Raw genomic sequence first — 27,745 nt, 5'->3', positions numbered from 1 at the left:
TAAAGCTACATTTCTGGTACTAGTGTTCTGTGAGATGGCAGTCATTGCTCATAGAAAATCTCCCCCCACTATGTTTTAAAAAGTTTTTTATTTAGACAAAGATGTTCTGTTTACTGTATCCTTGTTGATGCACAGTGTGCCTTTAATTTTTGCCGTAATCAGAAGTTGGTATGTCACTTCCATGTCATTTCAGAAAGGTTGAGAGGCATCCTCACAACCTGCATGTCAGAGGGGCCATGAAATTCTGTTTGAACAGGACACGAGTATCATGAGTTTACTCAGAGCCCCCCGAAAGAACTATCCTAATGTACTTGAATGGGTATTACTGAAGTATAGGCTGCTCAAGACAAACCTTGCCCTGCAGCCCTTCCCAGGAGAAGCAACGCCACCTCTTGGATGAAGAGGTGCAACAGGTTCCTAAACAACAACTACAAAAGCTGATATGTGGGCCTCTACGCACAATTTTACTACAGAGAGTAGAAGGACAAACCGCTGCAGATGGCAGAATTTTCCTTGCTTATGTTCTTGAGAAGTAGTCGCAATCTTTTGTTATAAGGAAGGTGATATAAATCCCCTCTAGTACAATAGGAGAACAGTCTTTAACAGTAAATGGTATGTCTCTGATGGGCCACGTTCGTCTCTAATACACCAGCTTTACTTGCCATTCTGTTGTATTACCAGGTGTCTTACTACTAAAGTTGTTCACTGGCTACTGTCTTACAGTATGTCTGAATTATATCTCTTGAGGACAGGCTATTAGTGGCTTAGGTTTGAACTTTCTGGATATGTTTTTTTCCACCTTACACTTAAGATAAAGTAGTCTCACTCAACAGTGCTAAGACATTTGTGGTGGACAAGCTAATAGGAGCCACAGGACAGCTTGTGTCGGTGCTCAGAAATTCTGCTCAGTCTGTGGTTGCTCATGATGATAAGTAAAACCACACATAGTGCAACACTGACCTTATCCAGCAGAAAAATACCAAGAAGTAATATCTCTTCAGCTATCATACGTTGGGATATTTTTCTTGTCCATTTTTGTTTTATGCATTCTTAAATATAAAATGAGTTTCACTGATCTCCTAATAAATTGGATTGTGTGATGCAAGTAAAATAGATGAGTTGCTGTAATGAACCAAACGTTCATGATTTATTCATGTGAGAAACTGTATTTAGCATTTATATATAATATTCTTCACTTCCTAATGCTGTACAAATGTCACAGTGTTACCTGGAGGATGTTCCCATTTTAAGGCAGAGAGGGTTAAGTGACTTGCTCGAGGCCATGTGTAGCGGGATTTCAGCCCATTGGGGGAGAAAAAGGAGGGAGAACGCCCCCTTTTTGTGAATGTAACTCCTTGTGGTCAAGGTAGAGAGGCCTAGCGGTCGGAGATCAGGGGGCTGTCCTTATCCTCAGGGCAGTGAGGCCTAATAACCAGAGTCTACAGAGCTACCCTTGCTCTCAGCGCAGTGAGGCCTAGTGGCCAGAGTCCATGAAAATGCCCTTGCTCTCAAGGCAGCAACGCCTCCTGGCCAAAGTCTATGAGGCTGCCCCTGTCCTCAGGGCAGCAAGGCCTTGTGGCCAGAGTCTATGTAGCTGCCGTAGTCTTCTGGGCAGTGGGGCCTAGTCATAGGTGTGGAAAGAGGTAGAGGGACCTGGGCCCATCCTACTCCACTGGGTCCCAACCCAGGGCCGCATGGAACCAGCACTTCTGGCTTCAGGTTCAGGTTCCCCTCTCGACAAACTTCCTACCTTTGCTTCCGGATCCTCCTCTGGGGTAGAGGCCTTCTGCCTCCCTCATCCTCCGCAGTTGTCTGGGGTTCAGCGCCTTCAGCCTCTGCAGGCTGGCCCTCTAGTGGCTCCCTGGCAGGAGCCTGCAGCGTACATCCACTCTTCTCCTCAGTCAACCCAGACTGAGCTAAGCCTCCTCCTTTTATATACTGCTTCCAACCAGAGCATGCCCAGCAAGTGCATGGGAGCATTGCCTCCTGGGCCCAAAGTGCGTGGCTAACCCTTGCTGGGCCAGTGCAGGGTTGGTACACTCCATCGCACCATGTAGTGTGAAATTGTCAGAGCTGGGATTAGAACTCAGGAGTTTCTGTTTCCCTGTTCTGTGCTGAGATGACTTGCCCGCTGCTGGTGTAATTTGCAGATGACACAAAGATTGGCAGAGTAGTAAATGATGATGAGGACAGGACAGTCATACAGAGTGATCTCGATTACTTGGTAAACTGGGTCCATTCAAAGATTATACAGCCAAATGCAAAGTTATACACCTAGAAAAAAGGAATGCAGGCCACACCTACAAAATGGGGGACTGTATCATGGAAAGCAGGGACTGAAAAGGAATCATAGTGGGCGGTCAGAGGGGACAAACAATTCACTGTGAGCTTCCAATGCAATGCTCTAGCAAAAAGGACTAATGCAACCCTTGGATGTATAAGAAAAGTAGTAGTGAGTAGGACTAAGGAGGTGATTTTATCTCGCTACATGGCTTTGGTGAGACTGATACTGTAATACTACGTTCAGTTTTGGTGTTCATATTTTTAAAAAGATGTTGAAAAATTGGAGAGGGTGAAGAAAAGAGCCACAAAAATTATTCAAGACCTGGAGAAAATACCTTAGAGTAAGAGACTTAAAGAGCTTAATCTGTTTAATTTATCAAAAAGAAGGTTGAAAGGTGACTTAATTACAATATATAAGTATCTTCATGAGGAGAAAATAGTGGGTACTAAAGGGGCTCTTTAATCTAGCAGAGAGAGACATGAAGTAGAACCTCAGAGGTTACGAACACTTCGGAAATGGAGGTTGTTCGTAATTGTGAAATGTTCATAACTCTGAACAAAACACTATGGTTGATCTTTCAAAATTTACAACTGAACATTGACTTAATACAGCTTTGAAACTTTACTGTGCAGAAGAAAAATGCTTCTTTTAATCATCTTAATTTAAATGAAACAAGCACAGAAACAGTTTCCTTACTTTGTCAAATCTTTTTTGTAAACTTTCCTTTTATTATTTTAGTAGGTTACATTTAACACAGTACTGTACTGTACTCTATTTACTTTTGTGTGCGTGTGTGTGTGTGTCTCTGCTGCCTGATTGCATACTCCCGGTTCCAAATGAGGTGTGTGGTTGACCAGTCAGTCAGGACCAGATTTAAATCTTCCGCACCCCTAGGCACAGCATCTTAAGTGCCCCCCCCCCCCGCCTACAGCTGATCTTTGTGTTCCACCTGTTTTTAGAGAGGTAAGGCACTCCTAGAATGCCAGCGCCCCATGCCAGCGTACCTACTGTGCCTAATTGGAAATCCAGCCCTGCACTTAGTTTGTAACGCTGGTGTTTGTAACTCTGAGGTTCTACTGTAACAAGAACCAATGGCTAGAAGCTGTAGCTAGACAAACTCAAATTGGAAATAAGGCTCAAATTTCTACCATGAGGATGATTAACCACTGAAACAAACCACCAAGGGAGGTGGTGGATTCTCCATCTTGATGTCTATCAGTCAAATCTGGAAGATCTGTTTTTGTCAAACACAAGTTACTGGGCTCAATAAAAGGGTAATTGGGTGAAATTTAATGGGCTATGATATACAGAAAGTCAGACTGGACAATCTAATGGTCATTTCTGGACTTAAACTCTATAAATGGATCTATGAGTCTGTGTGTGTTAAAATAAATGAGAGCAGCAGGAGCAATGACAAATTTCTTTTCATCTTCCCCTCATTGGGATTGGTGGGGTGGACATTTCTTTGGTGCAAGATCCATGAAAGGTTTAATTTTCAAAAGGACATTTTTAGGAAGCTGTCAGGGAGGTTGAATGATTAATTGCTTCTAACTTGGTGTTTCATTCTTTGTGTATTGTCTCTTGAGATCCTGCTAGAAAGTTTGGACATGTGGAATTCCCTGGAAACTGAGTGACTATTCTCTCCACCACATGTTCAGTCAGTATCCTACCTCTCTCATTTCAATTTTTAATTAAGATTGCTACAAACATAATCCCCTCTCCTGGTGTTTGATTGGCACAATTTCAACTGTACTGCAAAATAGGCATGGTGACGACTGGCGGGACTGGCCCAAATGATTGACTGGAAGTTTTGCTTTGGGCTTACTTTATAACACCTCTTTGCTTTTAACATTTCAGGCGAGCTCTCGAGTTCCCTTTGAGAAGAAGCCATAGTCGATCGAGATGTCACGGCACCACAGCCGATTTGAAAGAGATTATCGCACTGGGTGGGATCGCCGAGAATGGAGCTCCAATGGGAATCATGTGAACAGCAGTAACTGTAACAGTACAGCGAGCAGCAACTGCAACAACAGACCTGGGCTGTTGCCTTTGCCAATTGTTCCCTCTCGACTACCTACTCCAGCCACAGCTGCTTGCACCACAGTGAACAGCGACGTGATAACGAGCCTTGTGGCCAACTCATCTGCAGCTTCAACTACCAAAGTAAGAATTTACTTGTTTTCAGTAATGACGAGTTAGAGGGAACTACAGATGGGGTGACACTTGTCCCCTTCAAAAGCCTTTTGTTTATGATGTGCCATGGGAATAAGAAGTCCAATGGCCCTTTGCCTTTTTTCTTCTGTTGGCCATTACATGTGCTGTTTGTGTACTAAGATGACCTTCATGGGCTGGTGGATCTCCCACCTCATTCCATCACTGAACAGAGAGATCAACCAGTTCCCTCTATCACAGACAGCCCTTAGTTCTCAATTTTGTTGTTAGAAATGATCCACTTTGTTTGTCTAACTACCCGAGGAGTTCCAGACGGAGCTGTAGTTTTCCTACGCGGATCTATTTTTATGTCACAAAGAGCAGAAAATGAGCAAACTGCATAGGAGTTTTTTGTTTTTTGTTTTTGTTGCTTGGCCCTTTCCTGTAAGTTGTCCATAGTGCCTTTCCACATTGCCATCTGTAACATAATAATGGGAATAGTGAGAACCCACAGTTGAGACAAGGCTGTCTGGTTTATACATAAATACATTTTAAGAAGGAAGAAAATGTTAAACTGTAAAGAAATAAAATCACTTGTGGTTTTTTATTGATTTTATTCTACTGACTAGTAGTGTTCTTTGGCTTTCTTTTAACTTGTAGCTCCTCTTAAGTCTACAAAGCAAAAATTTTTATATCAGTGCAAAGTTTTTGTTGCCTTCCTGCATACAAAAATGACTAGGAAAGCTGAAAGTTGTGGGGTGGAGGATGGTGGAAAACCCTAGCAAATTGTAAAGGTATCCATGGCTTTAGCCGAGCAAGCCAGATGCCCTGCTGCTTTTCTTTTTATGATATTTACATTTTTCTTTCAACTTGGTTTCATGTTAATAAATGCAAGAGCCAAATACACCAGACGCAGACAGGGGAAAAGAAGACAATGAAGTTATTTAAAGTAAGCCAAGAACAAGCTGAAATTTACTGCAATACCATACTATATTGATTTTTTTCACACAGTAGAAAAACAAAGTCAATGCTGCAGAAGGAAACAGTGGACAAAAGTTTACAGTGTGAATGTTTTTTAAAATGGTCCATAGTGTTTTTCATTTATTTTTATTTGACAACAGGCAGTAAGTTCCCAATGAAAATGAATATGGGATTTCCCCAGATGTCCTCCACAATAGATGCATTTTGCACGCTTTGTCTGGAGAAGATTATTAAACAAGTTTTGAAGCCAGCACAGTGGTTTCATTTATCATGACCTCTGTACTGCTAAAAGTCCAGCTGCTGATGTTTAACAGCCCACTGAGTCTGAGCTATGATAGTAAAGTGTTTGCTTCTCGGGGGTGGGAGGGAAAGATCAGCATTTTAAGTGTTTTGTGATATGTTAAATGTGAAACATTTTCTAAATTATCTTATTAGGCAATTTTCTAGATGAGTTTTACGAGTAAGACTGGTTTTGACATCACTAGATCAATACGAAGAAACAAGACAGTATGTAGGTGATATAGGATGAACTTTACCTGGAAAGCTGCTAATTGCCTGTGTGGTCTCCCATCAAATTCATGTATAAAAAGTCCCAGTGTCCGCATTCTCTCCTCTGTTGCTGAGGATTACCTGAGCAAGCCTGACAACTAAAAGCACATGGATTGAGGGGGGAAAAACTTGGGAACAGAAGTGGGTGAGGAATCTGAATAGTTGATTTAAGGGGATGTTGCCTAGGAAACTTCCAACAAACTACATGAGAAAGTTTTGTAAATGAAAAAATGTGCTCTGTCTCACACGCTGCAGATTTACACTTGTGGTTCAGCTCAGATGATCAGTAGTATCCCAAACTGATGAGTTTGCCTCCAACCCATTGACTATCCAGCTAATGGTTAACCATAAAAATTTAAATCCATATAAATGGAATCACAAACCAGAAGAATGCACAGTTGCTTGGTTTATTTTAAAAACAGATATATGCCAAGTTCTTAGCCCAATATTGAGCCCAATAACTTGTGTTTGGCTAAAGCAGATCTTGCAGAAAGGCATCCAGTCTTGATTCGAAGACATCCAGAGATGGAGAATCCTGTTTCTCCCTTCTTACCTTGTTCCAGTGTTTAATGACCCTCACTATTAAAAATGTGTGTCTAATGCTACTTTGAATTTCTGGCTTTAGCTTTCAATGGTGATTTTATATTTACGCTCAGACCATTGATGAAAATGTTGAATAGCTTCAGGCCTAGTACTGATCTCTTCAGAACCCCACTGAAAACACCTCCATTCAATGATCATTTTCCATTGACAACTACTCTTTGAATTCTGTCAGCCTTAATCCAGTTAACATGTGCTTTATTGATATTGTATACTGGTATTTTTTAATTCAGAATGTCATCCGATACTATGCCAAATGCCCTACAGAAGTCTAAGTATATTACATCTACGTAGTTACTTTTATCAACCAAACTTGTGATCTCATCAGAGAATAATACCAGGTTTGTTTGGCAAGATCTGTTGTACATAAAATCTTGTTGACCACTATTAATTATATTTCCATCCTTTTATTCTTTATTAAGTGAAACCCTAGGTGACAAATTCAGAATGGATAAAAGGAAATATATTTTACATAACATGTCATTAGACTGTGGAACTCACTGTGACATGATGTCATTGATCATAGATGGTAAGTCCAGAAGGGCCCTTTAGAATATCTAGTCTGAGCAGACAAGATTATAACAAGAATATCCAGAATTATAATAACTAATGCTAACAAAAAGAGTACTGGAAGGGATATAAAACTTTATGTTTTGGGGCTTAAGCCAATTTCTTACTATAAGGGATGAGGTGAGACATTCATGGAATGCAAGACAGAATACTGGATTAGACAGGTCTGATTCATTATGGCAACTCCTGGTTCCTAGAAGGTGGCTCCAAAAGTACTTGTGTTTCACATCACAGACAAAACATTGATATGTGTGGACAGACTATGGTACTAAAGATATGATGCAAATCTTCAGTGTTTAATATTGCTCTCAGGACACACCAGTAACTTGCTAACTGCAAGTGAAATGCCTTTCCACAAATCACATGTACCTGTCTCTTATTGTCTTGAAGAATTGCGTGTTTGGTCTGAGTTATTTAAAAGAAAAATGTGGGTGGTTTTTTTTTTTTATTTTTACTGAACAAAAAAATTGAAAAGGACTTTGGGCTACTCTCGCCCTTTTCGTCTGAGGCTCTGAAAAGACTTTACAAACATTGTTTAAGCCTCAATACCCCTCTAAGGTATGTTAATATTATAATCCCTGTATAACGATAGAGAAACTGAGACACAGAGAAATTGTAATGTTGCTCAAGGTCGTTGAGCAGGTATTCTCACCTTTTTGTCAACTTGGGTCTCCTGACTCTGTCCTGTATGCAAGCCACTGGGCCACAGAGCTTTCACCTGGGGATGGCTCAGTCTGAATCCTAGGGTCCGAATCGCCAGTTGTGGAGTACTTCTGCATTTGGCGTCCTTTAACTACTGAAGTGTTTGGCAGGAGAAAACGGGTGACTCATAGCACTAAAGGGCAATGTGCAGCTTCATTCTGACACACTCTTAGTTCCATCGCGTATGATTATTTGGCTCAGTTTTCTCTCCCATAGGTTTATTTGCTAGTAGGAACTATCAAGGAAATCCCCATAAAACTGCAGCATTGCTTAAGATATTGGCAATGAAATACTCTAGAATCTGATTAAAGGTGCCACACAATATTCCATCCATGTTATCTGTTCATATTAGCAGCACCTCTATTCTCTGTTGCTTTTCCAAATTACTTTCTGTGTTACTTGTACAATTTTCTCCATCAAAGCTTCTGCATCACAGCTGCAATTTAGAAGTGTTGTCATGGGCTGTAATTTGAAATTTTATTACCAAGAGATTTTTTGGTTATAGAACATTTACTTTTAGCATCTGGATATTATTTTTAAATGCCTGAAAAGATTGATACATCAACAGGATCTGTGCGGTATCAGGCACTGTCTGATTATTTTTTTGTTCAGCATTAATTTTAAAAACGCTTTGCCTGGAACATGAATTGATTCCTAAGCCCCCACATGCTTAATGATTTGTTAATTTCAAGGTTAAACCTATGACAATGGGTATAAAAAATCCAGTCTCAAATTCTGATAGGATTTTCTCCAGCATAACCAAGGGTAACTGTCTTTACCGGGGAATAACTGAAATCGGAGCCTGGCCTTCTATGTTTATAATGCTCCCATAAGATTTAAGGCTTGTGTGTTGTTGCTAGCAGAGTTTTGATCCTACGGTGGTTTGGCTCAAAGGAAATGTGGGAGAGGAGAAGGAGAGTGTAAAACATTTGTTAACCTCTCTGAAAAGCAGGATAGGGAATGCAGAGGGAGAAATCACCCTCTGTCTCACCATGCACTGGCTTAACCAAGTCAGATAAAACAAATGAGCAGGAAAGAGGGGGAAATTCTTATTTTAAAGGAGAAACAAATCTTTATGGCTGGAGATTGCATTGTAAAAGGAAATAAGATAAAATACTGTAGAGGTAAAATGTTAACACATTTATTTCCTTTGAGATCCAAAATAATTTAGTTCCCCTACACCAACTGGTAAAGGGTTCCCACTCTTAAGTCTGTTACCTGCCGACTGTTTACTGAACACAGAATCATATGGTTAGAAGGGACTCCAAGGGTCATCTAGTCCAGTGGCTCTCAACCTTTCCAGACCACTGTACTCCTTTCAGGAGTCTAATTTGTCTTGCGTACCCCAAGTTTCACTGAACTTAAAACCTACTTGCTTACAAAATCAGACATAATAATACAAAAGTGTCTCAGCACACTTATTGAATTTCAGTGTATAGTACATAGAGCAGTATAAACAAGTCATTGTATGAAATTTTAGTTTGTACTGACTTTGCTAGTGCTTTTTATGTAGCTTGTTGTAAAACTAGGCAAATATCTAGATGAGTTGATATACCCCCTGGAACACCTATGTGTACCCCCAAGGATACACGTACCCCTGGTTGAGAACCACTGATCTTGTCTAACCCTCTGCCAAGATATAGGATTTGTTGTGTCTAAACCATCCAAGACACATGGCTATCCAGCCTTCGTTGGAAAACCTCCAGTGAAGAAGCTGCCACAACCTCCCGAGGCAGTCTGTTCCATTGTCCTGCTGTTCTCACAGTAAGGAAGTTTTTCCTGAGATTTAATCTAAATCTGCTATGCTGTAGTTTGACCCATTTCCTCCTGTCCTGCCCTCTGTGGCAAGAGAGAACTTTTCTCCATCTTCTTTACGGCAGCCTTTCAAGTATCTGAAGACCACTATCATGTCCCCCCTTAATCTCCTCTTTTCCAAACTGAACGTATCAGTTCCTTCAGCCTTTGCTCCTATGGCTTGCATTCCATCCCTTTGATCATCTTTGTCGCTCGCCTCTGGATTCTTTCCAGTTTTTCTGTATTCTTTCTATACATTGGTGACCAAAACTGGACACAGTACTCCAGCTGAGGCCTAACCAGTGCTGAGTAGAGCAGTACTATCACCTCCCATGACTTGCATGCTGTGCCTCTGTTAATGCAACCTAAAATTGCATTCGCTTTTTTTGCAACAGCATTGCATTGCTGACTCATGTTGAGGTTGTGATTCACTACAACTCCCAGATCCTCCTCAGCAGTGTGGCTGCAAAGCAAATTTTCCCCCAATCTGTATTTGTGCATTGGGTTTTCTTCCCTAAATGTAGCACCTGACATTTGTCTTTGTTGGATTTCATTTTGTTGTCTACAGGTCAGTTCTCCAATTTATCAAGATCCCTCTGAATTTTAGCTCTATCCTCCAAAGTATTGGCAACCATGCTTAGCTTTGTGTCATCTGCAAACTTGATCACTCTGCTCTCTATACCTACATCCAAGTCATTAATAAACATGTTAAACAATACCAGACTCAGAACAGATCCCTGTGGAACCCCACTTGAGACCTCCCTCCAATCCGACATCATTCCATTAATACAGGGGTGGGCAATAATTTTCGCAGAGGGGCCACTCCATGAATTTAGATCCCCTACCCCAAGGGCTGCGCATTTCTACTATATTAATGGAGGGAGTGCAGGGTCTGGGAGGGAGTTTGGGTGCAGGAGAGACCTCTGGGGTGGTGCAGAGTGTTGGGGTGCAGAAGAGGGTGAGGGGTTTGGGCTCTGGGAGGGAGTTTGGTGCAGGAGGGAGCTCCAGGCTGGGGCAGGGGATTGGGGTGCACAAGGGGGTGGGAGGGAGTTTGGATCTAGGAGGGGGTTCTCACCTGGGGCAGGGCGTTGGGGTGTAGGAGGGGGTGCGAGGTTCAGGCTCTGGCCCAGAGGCACCTACCACAGGTGGCTCCTGGCCGGCAACACAGCAGGGCTCAGGCAGGCTGCATTCCATGGTCCCACATCACTCCCGTAAGTGGCTGCGGCCGGTTGCTGCTGACAAGTCTCTGTGTACCCCTTGAGGGAAGGAGGGCAGCGGGTCTCAATGCGCTGCCCAGGCCTGCAAGCACCGCCCCTGCAGCTCCCATTGGCCGGTTTCTGACCAATGGGAGCTGTGAGGAAGGTGCTGGGGGTGGAGGCAGTGCGCAGAGCTGCCTCCCCCGCCACCAGGGGTGCGAAGAAACATGACAGCAGCGTGCATGAGAGCCCTGCTGTGCAGTGGGACTTCTAGCGGCCTGGAGATCGCAAGGGGGCAGCCAAAGAGCCTGGCGGGCTGGACAGAAATGTTAGATGGGCTGGATCCCCCCTTTTTAAAGATGGGCACTACATTAGCCCATCTCCAGTCTTCCACGACCTCTCTTGTCATCCATGAGTTTGTAAATATTGTTGCCAATTGCTCCAAGATTTCTTCAGATAATTACTTCAGTACCCTGGGTGAATAGCATCCAGCCCCACTGATTTTAATTCATTCAAGTTGGTCAGGTGATCTCTGACATGTTCTTTACTCATCCCAATCTGAATCCCTTCCTCTTTATTGTCTGTGGTAACTTTGCTAGTCATCCAGTCATATGTTATTTTTTGTGAGAAGACTGAAGCAAATTAGGCATTCAGCAGCTCTCCCTTCCCTATCATCTTCTGTTACCAGCTCACCTTCTCCATTGAGCAGCAGACCAACACCATCCCTGATCTTTCTTTTTTGACTGACATATTTGAAGAATCCCTTCTTGTTGTGTCTAACATTTCTTGCTAACTGTAACTTTTTCTTTGCCTTGGCTTTCCTGATTTTGTCCCTACACGCTCACACTATTCCCATGTATACTTCCTTGGTGACACGCTCCTCCTTCCATTTGCTGTATGTATTCCTTTTAGTTTTTAGATAGCTAAAAAGCTCCTTGTGCAGCCACATTAGACTCCCATGGCTCTTATCTTTCCTCTGTGTCAGAAAAGCTTGATGTTGAGCCTCTAGTATTACAGCTTTTAAGAACTGTCAGCCCCCATCAACTCCTTTTCTTCCTAATTGGTCTTTCCATGGGACCTTGTCTATTATTTCTCTGGGTTTGTCTCCACTTACTGATCGATCCACCAGGGGTTGATTTAGCAGATCTAGTGAAGACCTGCTAAATCGACCGCTGATCGCTCTCCCATTGATCTTCACAATCACAACTAATTCATCCCCATTGGTCAAAGGCAGATCCAAAATGGACAACCTCCTAGTTGTTTCCTCAACTTTCTGAATCAGAAAGCTTTCTCCTATGCATGCTAAGAATTTGCAGGACATATTATGTTTTGCTGCTTATGTGTGTTAGCTAATCTTGTTATCTGCTTACAGAATGACTTATCCACTTCCTCTTCCTGATTTGGTGGTCCATAATAGACCCCAACCATAACGCCACTACTGTTCTTTTCCCTTCTTATCCACACCCAAAGATTCTCAGTAGGTCTGTTGCTCGCTTCCCCTTGGACCTCGGAGCAAGTTTATACATTCCTGACATACAGTGCAACACCTCCTCCTTTTCCCCCATACCTATCCTTTTGGAACAAGCTATATCCCTCAATGCTGGTACTCCAATCATGGGAGTTGTCTGTCCCACCAAGTCTTTGTGTTGCCTATTAAGTCATAATTTTCTTCATATATCACGAATCATAGCATATCGAGGTTGGAAGGGGTTGGTAGCCCCTTTCCCTTGTCTTCATTTCTTGAGCCTAGATGGACATTGGCCAGATTTTTTTCACCCCCGCCCACCATATGATCTAGTTTAAAGCTCTCCTTATTGGGTTACCAAAATGATGTCCAATGATGCTCTTCTCAGTATTTGATAGATGGATCCCATCCAAGGACAGTAATCCTCTTTCCTGGAACATCAGCTTGTTGTCAGAGAAGCCAAACTCCTCTCACTGACGCCACCTGTGTAGCCATGCATTTACTACCACAGTTTGACAGTCCTTGCCTGGGCCTTTTCCTTCAACAGGGAGGATGGACGAGAACACCACTTGTGCCCAAAACTCTTTTAACCTTCTTCCCAGAGCCATGTATTTGTAGTGATCCATTCAAGGTCATTCTTGGCAGTATCGTTAATGCCCATGTGGATAAATAGGCACTGGAAGCTGTTGCCTCTCGCCTGGTTCACACTCCAGTACACCTCTCAAGGCACACCTGGAACAAAGCACTCCCAATTCACACTTTTCAAACAGACATACACACAAACAGTTCCCATAACTAGCTTCAGTCAAACCAAGGGTGGGCAAACTTTTTGGCCTGAGGGCCACATCTGGGTGGAGAAATTGTATGTGGGCCATGAATGTAGGGCTGGGGCAGAGGGTTGTAGTGCTGGGTGTATGGGGGGGTGCAGTGTGCAGGAGGGTGCTCAGGGCAGGGGGTTGGGGTGAAGGAGGGGTGCAGGGTGTGGTTGGGGGCTTAGGGCAGGGGATTGGGGTGCAGGAGGGGTGCGGAAAGGGTCTCAAGGCAGGGGGTTAGAGGGCTTAGGGCAGGGGGTTGAGGTTGGGGTGCAGGAGGGGTTCGGATGCAGCCCCTGGCCTGGTGTTGCTTACCTTGAGCAGCTCCAGGGTGGCAGCGATGTGCAGTGGGGCTAAGGCAGGCTGCCCTGGCCTTGCGCTGCTCCCAGAAGTGGCCAGCATGTCCGGTAGTGGCTTTTGGGGGTGGGGTAGGGCAGGTGGCTCCACCACACACTGCTCTCGACTGCGGGTACCACCCCCGAAGCTCCCATTGGCTGCGGTTCCCTGTTCCCAGCCAATGGGAGCTGCAGAGGGCAGTGCCTGCAGGTGAGAGCAGCGCACGGAACCCTCTGCTCACCTCTCCCCCAGGGGCCGTAGGGACGTGGTGCTGGCAGCTTCTGGGAGTGGCGTGGGGCCAGGGCAGGCAGAGAGCCTGCCTTAGCCGCAGTACACCACAGGGCTGGCAATCCCGCGGGCCAGATTGAAAGCCCTGACGGGCTGGATCCGGCCTGTAGCCACAGTTTGCCCTCCCCTGAGTCAAACACTGGCCAAACAAATGGTCACAGCAGACAGACACTCAGATATTCAAATATACATTGCTGTATTTTGTATTGTAGGATGTTGTCCTTTCAGTTTCTGAGATGATAACTGCCTAAGCTGGTGTTTGGCTTCTGTAAATATTTAAAATATCGATTAAGCAGAGGAAAAATAAACATGAATTGTTTTTCACGTTTTGCCTTATGTTGTACATGACTAATTACATGCAACAATTTGTTGCTCTACACGGTCACTAAAATGTATGTACTCTTGCTATTATAAAACATAAGCAGCTTGCATTAAGAGAGATTATAAATATTGGAATGTGTGCTTGCTAGAAAACAGTAAATATGCCGTGATAAAATGTACGTGACTTGCAATGCAGCTTCTCTGAACTGGGCTCCGGTAGGGTCTCATGGGGTCTGGTATTGACAGCTGACACTTTTTTGTCACAATTTCTGGTGGAACACTGTTCTCCTTGGGTAGTCCGTCGACTCTTTGATCCGGACACAGTGGAACAGCACAGACCAAGCGCAGAGGTGAAAAAAGTCAGATTTCAGAGCCTCCCTTTTTTTTCCCCTGTGGCAAATTACTATGATTCCACGTCAGATTTCAGACTGTGTGTGTCAAAAAGTACAATTGTTTGTTCTAGGGAAATGGGTTACCCTTCCAAGGACTTGCAGGAAAAAAAAAGTTTAAAACGTAGCACTGTCTGTGCTTTGTGGTTTTCCAGGTGCAAGCCTTTCCTCTGTTAGGCGAAGGATACTGTTGTACATGCAGGTCTAATTGGATCACTATACGATTTTTAAATCTGCCATCTCAAGAACCGTCAAAAGATCAGAGCAGTGTTCCCAGGTGCATTAGCACCGATATATTTGTAAGGGAAGACAGGGGCATTTTTCCTCCCCTCCCCATAGTTCACTGGGTCTGAAAGTTCAGTAGCCTTGCGTGATTTGATAAATACCGTGTGATGTGATGTGCTATTTAAAGTGGTCCACAGCTTCCAGACTTCTATGTGGCTTCCCCTTCTTCAGGAATTTCCCAATGTAACCAGTGCTCTTCTTTCTTTAACCTTCCACACCTTCAGGGCACAGGGCATATGCTATTTTCTGAAATTTATGTTGGTCTTGTGCTGGTTTGTTCAGGCTTCTGAGTGTCGTGATGGTGGATCTGGCTTCTTTCTCTCTTGTTCTGCATAATGTTTCTCTAGGTCGCCCTCTTTTTCTCTTCCCAGGTGATGTCCATACTATCACTTTTTGTGGAGGCCATGCCAGAGGCACCCTTAAAGCATGACCTAAATAGGTCCATCGTAGTCTTCTTACCATGTTTGATGCTATAGGTTGGTTTGCTCTACTTGTATTTTCTGATGTTGTTGCAAGAAAGTCTGTGCAGTGGACTCTGAATATCCTTGAGTTGATTTTATCAATTTTGCCTGTAGATTCCCATGACTCTGCTCCATAAAGGAGGCCAGACATGATGTGGTATTATAAATTAAATAATTAATAAATTAATATTTTGTATCCATGCCAATCATACTACTTTTCCAAATCTTTTCAAGTTTATGGAAGTTGTTCGCTGATTTTGGTATTTGTTACTTGACATCTGGCATGATGTCACCATCATTGCACATCTCACTCTTTAAATAAGTAAAAAGACTTACACCTAGTGCTTCTCCATCTTCTCTGTTGCTTGCTTTTGGGACACTGATAGTCATATATTTTGTCTTTTCCTTCTTGATAAACAAACCAGTTTGTTTTGCTGTTTCTGCCAAAAGCAAGAATTTTTCTTCCATTAAGTTGTGTGTTAAACTAAACAGACAATGTCGGCAAAAGCAAGGTCATCCAGTTGTGCTTTGTCATTTCATAGAATCATAGAATATCAGGGTTCGAAGGGACCTCAGGAGGTCATCTAGTCCAGCCCCCTGCTCATCTGTCCTTAAATGTCTTGGTTGCCGTCTGCAGTTACATTCCTCATGACAATAGTCATTGACCAGTGCAAACAGTAGTGGGGACATAATACACCTTTGCCTTACTCCAGTTGTCAGTTCAAACCGTTGGCTGATGATGTCACCATCTCAAACTGAACATTTGGCCTTATACAGGTTTTTGATCATTCTAATTATTTTTTGCTGGTATTCCATCATATGCCATAATTTCCCAAAGACTATTTTTATATAAGATATCAAAAACCTCCTGAAAATGTATAAAATAATATGTTCTGCACATGATCTGTATGGTGTAAAACCTGCTTGTTCCTCTGTACTCTGGAGATCTGTTTGTTTCTTGAAACATTCCAGGATAATGTTGAGCATGATTTTCCTAAGAATAAAGAGTAATGTGATTTCTCTCTAGTTATTGCAGTTGGTAAGGTCACCCTTCTTTGGCAGTTTGACTCTAAGGTCTCTCTTCCACTGGGTTTCGTTCTTTTCTTCATTCCATAGTCTATCCAAAAACACAAGGAAGGGATATTGGGGGAGGGGGGTCACTCATTTTAAGCATTTCTCCAGTAATATTATTGTCTCTAGGTGTATTCCCATTTTTGAGTTTTCCTCTGGATTGTCTAACTTCTTTTATTGTGACATATTCAAAATCAATATCAAGCTCTGGTGGTCGGTCTTCATGACATATTTCAAATGGTTCATTTGGGCTTGTTCTATTTAAAACAGCCTGAAAATGTTCTGCTCATCTTTTCCTTGGTTCTTCCTCTGTACTAAGAGTCTTTTCATTTGCATTTTTAATAGTGGGCTTCCAGTACTGCTAAAGTTTCCTATTAGCTGATTGACTTATAGAAGGTTGTAAGGTCACCTCTATGGCTAGCCTTCAGCCTCAGAACATTTTCTATCAATCCCCTTTATCCCTTCTAGCACTCCTTTTTGCCTCTCAATTTAGAACTCAATCTAGAATCAGTGCACATAAATATGTAATACTGGCTATATGCTAGTAGCTGCATGCTGCCTTCAACTGCACTGAGCATGCTGGGAACCAAACCACCAAAGGAGGAGAGCATAGCTCTACTGCAACCTCCTGCTAACTCCCAGATGCTCATGGAAGGGGCTTTTGTGGGGGAGAGTGGGACATGGATCTGGCGGAGGTAAGGGGAGGAGCTATGGAGCAGTTGCATTACACAGCATGCTCGTTGGCTCACGGCAGGTTTCTGATTAGAAATTGCCTAAAACCTTCTGCTGGTTGAACCCAAACAGTGACTTTTCCTACATGGCTGCAGCAAACGTGTCCAGCTGCTATGTAACTGCCATGGCAACAAGGAGGAGCTGTGTTGCCATGTGGGTAAGACATAGGGTGACCAGACAGCAAATGTGAAAAATCGGGATGGGGGTGGGGGGTAATAGGAGCCAAAATAAGAAAAAGACCCAAAAATCGGGACTGTCCCTATAAAATCGGGACATCTGGTCACCCTAGTAAGACAGCTAAGATCCTGCTTACTGGCATATGGCCCTAGAGATTGGACAGAACCAAAGACAAAATCTCAACACACCCAAGCTTTGGGGAATTTTGGGTTGACTCTGGATCTGAACTCTGCAGTTCAGACCCATTTATTTTGCATGCCCAATATACTGCACAGCTATCACTTGTGTTAATACTTCCTGCCTGGTAAATGTCTCAACAGTGTGGAAACCTACAAAACTTTTAAGTGTTTTTAATTTATAAATCTCTCCTTACAGCTCAGGGATATTTTACTGGCTTAAAGCAATTTAAATTTGGTAAGCACTGATGCCCTAATTAATCTATATAGTTAGTAAATAACCATGCTCGTTTTTGACTTGCAATGTGTTTATCATCTGTTGAAAGACCTAAGAGGTCGGATCAGACTCTAGTCCCAGCTCCATTTGAAGATGAAAGGCAGTGTGTTTGCAGCACTAATTGACATAGCGAAGTACTTCCAAAATCACAAACATGGCAATTTTGGGTAGGGGGGAGGGAGTGTTTCCAGTCCTTGACATTTGGATCCAAAAGTATCTTGACTTCTGAAAATGATAAGTATCAGTAATATCCAGTACCCAATCAAAATTCGTGCTGGCCAAGAGGTGAGTGCTTGATTCTTTGAAGTCCTTTTTATTTCCAATCCTTACCTTTCTTTTCAAATTTTGTTTTAATATTGATTAATATTAACATTTGATACAATTGACACAAGAAATCTTAATACAAGTCATTGTTGTCATCATTAGAATTCCTGTGGTTTCAAAATCGTCCTTTTTTTAAAAAACAAAACAAAACAAAAAACTTTGCACTTGTATATAAGGCTTCGCTTCATGTTTGTTTGTTTGTTTGTTTATCATTGCAAATGCTTAATTTTGCCAGGTGGTCTACAGAAATTTCTTTAGTTAGAGAGAACTCATTTTTTTTCAGTCAATAAAATGTTGACTGCAATCATATATTGGCAGAACAAAATTAGGAAACATTTTGGAGGGGTTGGAGAGGTCACTAATTTTCTAAGGGGTCTCCATACAGACTCTGATTTTGAGTCTGCAGTTTTGCAGCTGTGGTTGGATGGTTGAATGTCTACATTCTGTCATTTGTGTTTGCAGTTTATGATGGGCAAAAATTAGTAGCTCTTTTTGAAGCCTAATGTATATCAGGCAAAAAAATCCTAAGATTTTTTCCCTCACACATTTTCAGCTCCCAGTCATCAGGCTCAGCATGGCAGCCACCATTCTACCCTTGGAGAAAGACTGGACAAGGCTCCTTTCAAAGCTGTTCAGTGGGAACCAGCAGATTGGAGGGAGATGTCCTTATTCTCGCCATTTTCCCCCAGTTTTCCTATTCTAGGCCAGTTGACTCAGATTCCCCTGACATTTCCCAGTGTCTTAATTGGCTTTACTGGAGGCAGTGCTTCCTATTTGTAACTGAAAAATGTTGTTTTATGGAACATCCTAGTGAAAACCAAAACAGAACCGGCATTTCCAGCACCTGTTTAAAACTTTCCTTGCATTTCAGCAATATTTCTATATAGACTATCCAAATCAGCCCGCTGCTGCAGTAAATTCCTCAGTAGAGAATATCCCTGCGAAGTAAAATGGGTAGAAAATAAAATAAATGGGTAGGAGGAGCATGAATACTTTCACAAAATTTCATTTGTTTTTGACAGTTTTCCGGTTAGTTTTGGTCATAATGGAAATGTCTTAACAATGTTGACTTGAGTTATGTGGGTTGTAATTAGGATTCACAATTTCGCAGCCTACTGAGATGAATCTGGGCATGGGGGGGACATTCTCACCTCTGTTTGTGCTATTCTTTTAACCTGCCTGCAGACTCAATAGGACAGTGGTTCATCAGTTTGGCATTTGATTAGAGTCATTGCAACCAGGAGAGCTCATGATTCTCATTCTTCCTTTTTAAATAAAAGCCGATGTTCTAGGGAACAAAGTAGAAGCCACAGAAAGAGCCTATTGCTGTTATTTTGTAGAAGCCTTTGTGGCACTGATTTGCAGAGAACCACACATAGCTAATGACTTCAGTTCCCGTGCCAGACTGAAGAATGTGGTCTTATACATTTCTGGTGCCAGAAAATGAATTTTTGGGGTCTGGAAATGAGAGACCATGTTAGTTATCGGATGAATGCTGACATATATCTAGTATGAAAGAACATGTTATCAATTAAGTGCTGAAGTAGAAACATCTCTCACTACCTACACAATTGATTTTTCACTTACAGGATTGTCTATGCACTTTGTCTTTCACTGCAACATTGAATAGTAAATAATAGTTCTTTCTGCCAGCCATGGTCCCATAAACCTGTGCTAGTTGCCAGGACTGGGAAAAATCCAAGACTATGGTTATATCTTTTTGTTAAGCCCAATTTTCACCTCCCCTCTTCCATTTCCATCCACCTGAGGTACAATTTTCTGTACATTTTGTTCTCTGGAAATGGATCACAAATCCCTTTCATTAACAGAAGTCGCCTGATTACTGTCATTTCATGAATAGAGAGTTTCAAACTGCCTCGGTGATACCCTCATGTAGGGTTGCAAGGAAACTGCTCCAGATTCTGATTGTCCTTCAGCATTTTAGTTTATCAAATGAACCAAGTGCAGTTTTCAGCCCCAACAAATAGCTGCTGTCAAACACCTACGTATCATTCCACATGTGGAGATGACTTTGCAAGCAAAATTCTAGTAGCCCTGTTGAGTGTGTCTACCTCAGGATGTGATGGTTTGGGCCTTGGTTTTCAAACATAGTTGATAGATTGTTTCATGATTGGGATGCTCTCCTGTGGCAGATATTGTGTTTTGTGGATTTATCAAAACGTGTGTGCAACAGGTAGTTTGCTTCCACGCGACGGAGCCTGGACTGAATTCCATGAGCCTATGTTATATTTGGTAGACTTTTCATCAAACGAAGACATACAAACAACACTTTGGTCTTCCTCGCTTGTGTTGCCATGTATATGGGCCCCGGTACCCACAAAGCACTGCTCTTTGTGGCATTGCAAGAGATGCTAATGTGGCCATGCCAGTGCGCTTGCAGCTGACAGTGTAAACACATGGCAGTGTTTTCCCTGCTGCAGTCTCTGAAGGATGGCTTAACTCCCAGCGCTCTAGATCTGCAAGTGTAGTCAAGCCTAAGGTGCCACAAGGACTCCTCGTTGTTTTTGCTGTTGATCTCAGTCCATTTCACCTCCACGTGTGTACATCATCATATTTGGCATCCTTGTTTGTAGTCTTTTATTTTGGAACTGGCCTTTCCTGGACAAAGTTAAGGCACACTGATGGGGCAGTGAAAAGAGGCTTGCATTGCTACAGCCCATCTTCTCTATATGTATCTCTATACCGAGGACATTGGTCTTCAAGGCTGAAATCTTTCACTAGGCCAAAACTAACTTTGTTTAAGCAAAAAAAAAAAAGCCATTTATGAGAAGTGGATCTAAATAGGCTTGGACTCCATCTTTTTCAATTTATTGAGGGAAGTATCTCTTTTTTTCCCATATCTTTCAGCCTTTTAGATTGTTAAATCAAATTGAGCTAGTTGCGCTGAGACTGGGTGATTAAAATAGAAGTTCTGAAAATCTTCTCTGTTAAGCAACCATCTGAGCTCTCTCACAAGACTCTCTGCACAATTGGTTTGCTTAAATTTGCTGTAATAACCTTTTTAAGAGTCCTGTGCCCGTTCTTCATTCATCATCGCAGACACTGCTGTGCATTGGGATTGTTATCTGTTGCCTTCCTGAATGCCTAACATGGTAAAAGTGATTTTTTTTTCTGTTGTAAGTTTTTACTTTCAAAGTAGAAACTTATATTGCTACGTCTCTCTTTCCCTTTTTTTGCCCCCTTAAAGTTTTTGCTTGTAAGTGTTGAACAAGCATGCAGAGGAGCTCTGATAATGAGGTAATTTGAATTCAGGGATGGATCTTCCCTGTTAAGATGGAAGCTGTTTATGCTGTAAGGCGACGCTTTCTGTCTCTGTGTAAGAGCGAATGAAATGCCCTTTATATCATCACTGGTTACCAGCCAGCCAAAGGTACAGTGTTGAGTGCAAATGCAATTGCATGCCCTGCTCACCCTCTTTCTCAAGAACAGCAGCAGATGTTGACAGTGAATATAGTGAAGAGGGAATGGGTAAAATAATGAACTGGAGTTGTAGCTTAATGGAATTATTAATGGGATTTGTGTTCAAATAATGAACAAGGACTGATTTTATTAATATACCTTTTACACATGTAAACCTATGCCAAAGATTATAAAATTCTTTTCCGTCTCTAGTAAAGGGTTTATAGAGTACATTGTGTAAGCAGAGTTCTCTGAACTTCTTTCAATATTGCTCTTTCTCCCATGTATCACACCGTACTTCTCAGTATGCAGCACTCCATATAGATCTGTATAATGCACCTGAACAGTTAATTAAGCTGCAGGAAAACCTTGAAATTAAAGTATCAGAGGGGTAGCCGTGATAGTATGTATCCACAAAAACAACAAGGAGTCCGGTGGCACCTTAAAGACTAACAGATCTATTGGTTTTTTACTCACGAAAGCTTATGCCCAAATAAATCTGTTAGTCTTTAAGGTGCCACCGGACTCCTTGTTGTTCTTGAAATTAAAATGAAATGAAAATTTTAAAAGTAAAGTTGAAGGTGTGTCTTGATAGTTCAGTGTTTGACTGTTCATTCTTGCCAAAGTAAGAAGGGGAAACACGTTAGATAATGCCAGATGTTAAAGAGCAGAGTGCTCTGTGCCTTGGGTCATCTGATGAAAGTTGTTTTGTGTGTACAAAATGTTGTTGGCATAGGTGCTGGAACTAGGGGTGCTGGTGCACCCCCAGGCTTGAAGTGGTTTCCATCATAGACAGGGTTTACAGTTTGGTTCAATGGTCTTCAGTACACCCACTATAAAAATTGTTCCAGCACCCCGGTTGGTGGTGTGGTAGTTAAAAGCTGACATTTGAGAAAATGTTGGAAGGACACAATTCTGTCCCTGCTTATCTGTCTTTTTTTTCTTTTCACGTTTCCTCAGCCTGTGTATACCCTCCGCTCTTCCAATTATAGCAGCTTTGATAACCTTTTGTCTGCTTTTTTGACAGGCATATCCACACCTCCCTAAAACATAGAATGCCCTTCCTGAGCTCATCTGCAAGACCCCTATCCACTGTGCATACAGATTCTTGCTAAAGGCCCCCTTCTACCATGACACCTGAAGAACTAACCTGCTGATTATGACTAGGCTTGGTGAGAGTATGTGTGTATGTGCCATGTAATATATATGCACATACCCAGTATTGTCCAATATCCACTGTGTATGTATGTATAAAATCCTAAAATAGCATAGTATTAAAATATTTGTTACCTAACATAGCCAATTATCTTTTACCATTTTACTTGTTTGTACCATTTTCCTCTGCTTGTTGTCTTATCTTTTAGATTGCAAGCTCTTCAGGGCCAGGACTGTGTCCTTTCTAACATTTTGAAAGTGCCTAGAACCTCTACATCCTCTTCTGTTTGTCATTTTTTCTTTTTTCCATTTGGCAGACTTAGAGCCCCACCCCGTCTTATGTCCCTTTAATTTCATTCAGCTTGCAGTTAAAGAGGGGGGGTCTCTTTGTTATACTTTCTCTCTTGTGCACCAGCGTTGTCAGTGATATTGGCACAACATTGTGAGTGTGGCTTAGTATTGAACAGACCTGTTGGTTTATGCAGTCCCTAAATAAGGGAAGCAATTGATGATGAGTTTTACTTGCATTAGTTCTTGCTTTTAGGAGCAGTGGATTATTTTGTTTTGTATTGTGTATCTAGAATCTAGGGAACATTCCCCTCCAAACTATAATAGCTGTAAGGCAGTTCAATGGCTACTTGGTAGGCATATTCTTCTTAATAAAAGATATAGAAGCCAGATTTAAACAGAAGAAGCTAATTATTTATATTCAGATACCCTTAACTGAAAAAATTCTACCTGTCTACTGTCATGGAGCAAGTTATTAGTTTTGCAAAAATATATATTTTTTCATTATTGCCTATTGTTATGGTAAAGGGGGATCAATAGATGTTGGGCTCGTACTTGATAATTTTACAAGGCCGATGAAGATAAAAAGGGTTAGATCCAAGGTTGTTTGCCAAATGTGGGTGTTCTCTTTTATCTGTGTAATAAAGGACCACATATATGTCTTAAAATGACTGCAAATCTGTCTTAAAACAGTATGCATAAGAAACTTGGTGTGCCTCAAAGGAAAAGCTTTGCTGTGGGGCCATTCCTGTTAAGCCTCACTGTAACTTTCAGGAGTGTTGCTTGTCATTAAAATCCTATATTCACCAACAGCTCTCACCGTGTGGTACTCGTGTCTGCAGTAACACAGCCTTGGCTCAATACTCTAAAGTGCGGAGCATTCTGGCCCTAGTCCAATAAAACACCTAAGCATGTGCTTAAATTTAAGCATATGTGTAATGCTATTGATATATGAACGAGACTATTCACATCCTTAAAATTAAACAGATGCTTAATTTCATGGCTGGACTGATGCCATACATATCCCAGAGTGGCAACTGTTGGTAAATATTGACATTTTAATTGCAACAACTGTAATTCTAGGTTATTGCTGCAGTTCTGCAAAACAGGCAGGCACAAAGTCAAGGTTAAATGTATAGTATCAGATATTGAGACTAATTTACAATGACTTTTAATGCTTTCTACTTGAGAAATGTGCTGACTGTGTGATTTTTATTGTAGAATCATGTTAGGGCTTGGGGTAGATGATATCGGGTAAAATATATTATACCCATAATTCATATTAATGGAAGTTCAATAATGGCAACCTGTCATCCACTGAGATTAGAAATAAGTGAAAATATTGTGCTATAAAAACATTAAAAAGCACTATGAATTAGATTCTATTCCACCACTTTGTGTTCCTAATAAATAATAGAGGGAAAAGCTGGTCCTTAAAGTTTTTGGATTGTCCATTTTGAGAGAGCCCAGCAATTACTTTCTAGAGCTGACTGTGCACCATTGATCTGACTTATGGATTTCATAAATGCAATGGTCTGGTAATTTAATAAACTTATTCAATCTACGTTTTTAAACAGAGTATAATACTTTGAAAAATGATTTCCTTTCAAACTAAAATGAACTCTTATGGCTTTTAAACATTAGATTGTGATTTTTGCTTCTACTTTTCATTAAAATACCTTCTGGTTTCACATTTTTTCCTTAGGATGGTATAGAAGCCAGCGATTCTTATTTCATTATATTAAATACTCATATTTCATTTATGTTTGTTTGGAAAAGAGTCATGAATTGAGTCCTTTAGACAAACTTTATTTGGTTGTATATTGGCAATAAAGATTCCATCTGCCCACAAAGTTTACATCTACTAAAAATTCATATAATCCTTGGATGTAATTGTTTAATAACCTAGGTTTTGCCATACTATACTGGATAGAATGTAGCCAGTACTTTAGGCTCCAGACAGATGTGGGGAAAAGCCCATAATGCTTCAGATAAATTGTGCAGTGCAGTAAATTGAGTGTATGTATTGGGGGCAGGGAATTTCCTCTTAATTCCTTTTATATTCTTAAGCATGAGATTTGAATACATCTGTCATTTATAACCACAGTATGTCATAAAACTGTCCAGCTATGCATGTAAATCTATAACAGTGGTGTAGGACTTTGTCTTATAGAGATGAAACATTGTGGTGGAAAATTTCATTACTCAGGCTTGGGGTGAAAGGGTGGGTGGGAGAAGGTATAGTATGATTCCTATTAACTTCAAGAGAAACCTCACATCTAAATCTCTCCCCCATCACTGAAAATAGCTACCTGTTTGTCTAATCATATTGTGTTTTGGAGCATGCAGAGTATTTAATGACCAAGATCTGATGTGTTAAATGAATTCTGAACTTTATACTTTAGACCCCCATCCCTTCTCCACAGTCTACTCAGCATTTATGGTATCGTGAAATATCATTGAAAAGGCAAGTGCCTGGTTCTGGGTTAAGTGCCAGATTTAATTTAATTGTTATCAAGACCAAGAAATGACAGTGACAGTAATAATTATGTTCTGCTGAAAAGAAATGGAGAAAAAACTTATATTCTTCAACTAAAGGCGCAGATAAGGGAGAGTCAGGCAATTATATTATATCATATGATTTTGACCAGTACTTTAATTGCACTTGACAATGTTTAAAAGGTACTTTAGTATATCCTTGCCAAGGAATAACTATGTTCAAAGAAAATCCTTGCAACTGTTACCTTATTTGTATTATGTGTTGATAAAGTGGCCATTCAGACATCAGTTCCTGCACAAAATCAATAACACATCTGCAGCACGGCAAAATAGGGGAGGCACTTTGGTCCCTAGAGTTGCCAACTTTCTAATTACACAAAACCAAGCACCCTTGCTCCGCCCCTTCCCCGAGGACCACCCTTTCTCCAAGGCCACGCCCCCCAATCACACCATATCCCCTCCTTCCATCGCTCGCTCTCCCCCACTTTCACTGGCTGGGACAAGGGTTGGGGTGCGGAAAGGGATGAGGGCTCTGCCTGGGGGGGCGGACTCTGGAGTGGGGCCAGAAATGAGGGGTTTAGGGTGCAGAAGGGGGATCCAGGCTGGAGTCAAGGGTTCAGAGTGCGGGAGCGGGCTCAGGGCTGGGGCAGGGGATTGGGGTGTGGGAGCTCCAGCTGGGAGTGTGGGCTCTGGGGTGGGGCAGGGAACGAGGGGTTTTGGGTGCAAGAGGGGTCTCAGGGCTGGGGCAGGGGGTTGGGATGCAGGAGGGGTGCAGGCTCCGGGAGGGAGTTTGGGTGTGGGACGGAGCTCAGGGCTGGGGTTGGGGGTTGGAGTGCAGGAAAGGGTGTGGGGTGCGGGCTCCAGGAAGGGGCTCAGGGCTGGGGCAGGGGGTTGAGGTGTGGGCTCTGGGAGGGAGTTAGGGTGTGGGAGGGGGTTCTGACCTGGGGCCAGGAGTTGAGGTGCGGAAGGGGGATTGGGGTGCGGGCTCCAGCGAGGCGGCATTTACCTCAGGCAGCTCCCGGTCAGTGGTGCTGTGGGGCTAAGGCAGGATCCCTGCCTGTCTGGCTCTGCACAGCTCCCAGAAGCAGCTGGTATGGCCGGCTCCTAGATGCAGAGGTGCCCAGGCGGCCCTGCGCCTTCAGGTGCCCCTCCCGCAGGTCCCATTGGTTGCGGTTCCCAACCAATGGGAGCTGCAGAGCAGGTGCTCGGGGTGGGGGTGGTGTGTGGAGCTTCCCTGATCACTCCTGCGCCTAGAGGCCACAGGGATATGCCAGCCATTCCTGGGAGCCATGCAGAGCCAGGGCAGGCAGGGAGCCTGCCTTAGCCCTGATGCACCGCTGACTGACTTTTAACTGTCCAATCAGTGGTGCTGACCGGAGCCGCCAGGGTCCCTTTTTGACTGGGCATTCTGGTTGAAAACTGTACACCCTGGCAGCCCTACATTTCCCCTTCCTGCTCTTCATTTTCCCATCAGTAAAATGGGGATGATAATAATACTTAGCTAACTTTTTCCCAGTGCTGTTATGATCATAGAATCATAGAATATCAGGGTTGGAAGGGACCTCAGGAGGTCCTCTAGTCCAACCCCCTGCTCAAAGCAGGACCAATCCCCAACAAAATCGATAATTCTTTAGCCAATTTTATACAGCACCTTGAACAGGCTGAGATTTTCAAAGGTGCCTCAAAGAGTTAGGGACCCAACTCTTATGAAATTCAGTGGGTTTGGGGTGCCTGATTCCTGAGTGTATTGAAAATTAAGCTTATAGCAGGAGCTAGATTTAATTTTTAAACAGGGCAGGAGCAGTGTCCCATATTCCTTAAAGTCATTAGGAACTGCTTGGTACTCAGAACTTTTGAAAATCAGGTCACTTATTTGGGAACACAAATGTGGATTTAGGAGTCTAACTTTTTGAAAATCTTGGCCCAAGCATTTTGCAATCCTCCAAAGAAAGGGGCTTTACAAGTGCAAAACACTATTCAGCCAGACCAGTAGATTAGTGGTGATGCTATGCACCTCTTGTGCGCTACCTGCGTTCAGCTTCTCGGTCTTCAGGCAAATTCAGGAGATGGAAATATTTCACCAACCACACAGCTCTTCAATGAAGGCCTAATCCAATGCCCACTACAGTCAGACTCCCATTGAAATCACTGGGCACCTGACTGGGCCTTAAGTGAGGAGTCAGGTAGCAGGCATGACAAATATTCCAAAGGTATTTTCCATCTGAGCAAGGGGTTACTGAAGTTAATAGTTTCCCTTTGGCTCACTGGGCCATTCTGTGGTTTTTCCTCCTCTTTCCCAGCTATCTCAGAAGTTTCCTCTGTTCCTCGCAGAGCTTTCTTTCTGATTCACCATCTTTCTATTTTATTTTATTTTATTTTATTTTATTTTATTTTATTTGTTCTTTCTCTAATGCAGAAAAAGCTGAATTTCTTTTTAATGAA

General features: G+C 42.3%; 1 protein-coding gene across 5 annotated transcripts in view; it reads left to right on the top strand.

Annotated features, from left to right (window-relative positions):
- The window catches only part of KLHL29 (kelch like family member 29), a 571,650-nt gene that overhangs the window by 193,913 nt on the left and 349,992 nt on the right, over positions 1-27,745 (top strand). For all 5 annotated transcript variants that reach the window (XM_074947522.1, XM_074947521.1, XM_074947520.1 and 2 more), the window contains one exon: positions 4,142-4,447. In XM_074947522.1, coding sequence (XP_074803623.1) covers positions 4,187-4,447 — 261 coding nt within the window. In that variant the 5' untranslated portion in view covers positions 4,142-4,186. The remainder of the gene's footprint in view (positions 1-4,141; positions 4,448-27,745) is intronic.

The sequence above is a fragment of the Natator depressus genome, chromosome 3 (genome assembly GCF_965152275.1).
Source record: "Natator depressus isolate rNatDep1 chromosome 3, rNatDep2.hap1, whole genome shotgun sequence".
NCBI classification, from domain to species: Eukaryota; Metazoa; Chordata; order Testudines; family Cheloniidae; genus Natator; species Natator depressus.
The sequence above is the reverse complement of the archived record's forward strand: the minus strand, read 5'-3'. Positions and strand labels throughout refer to the sequence as shown.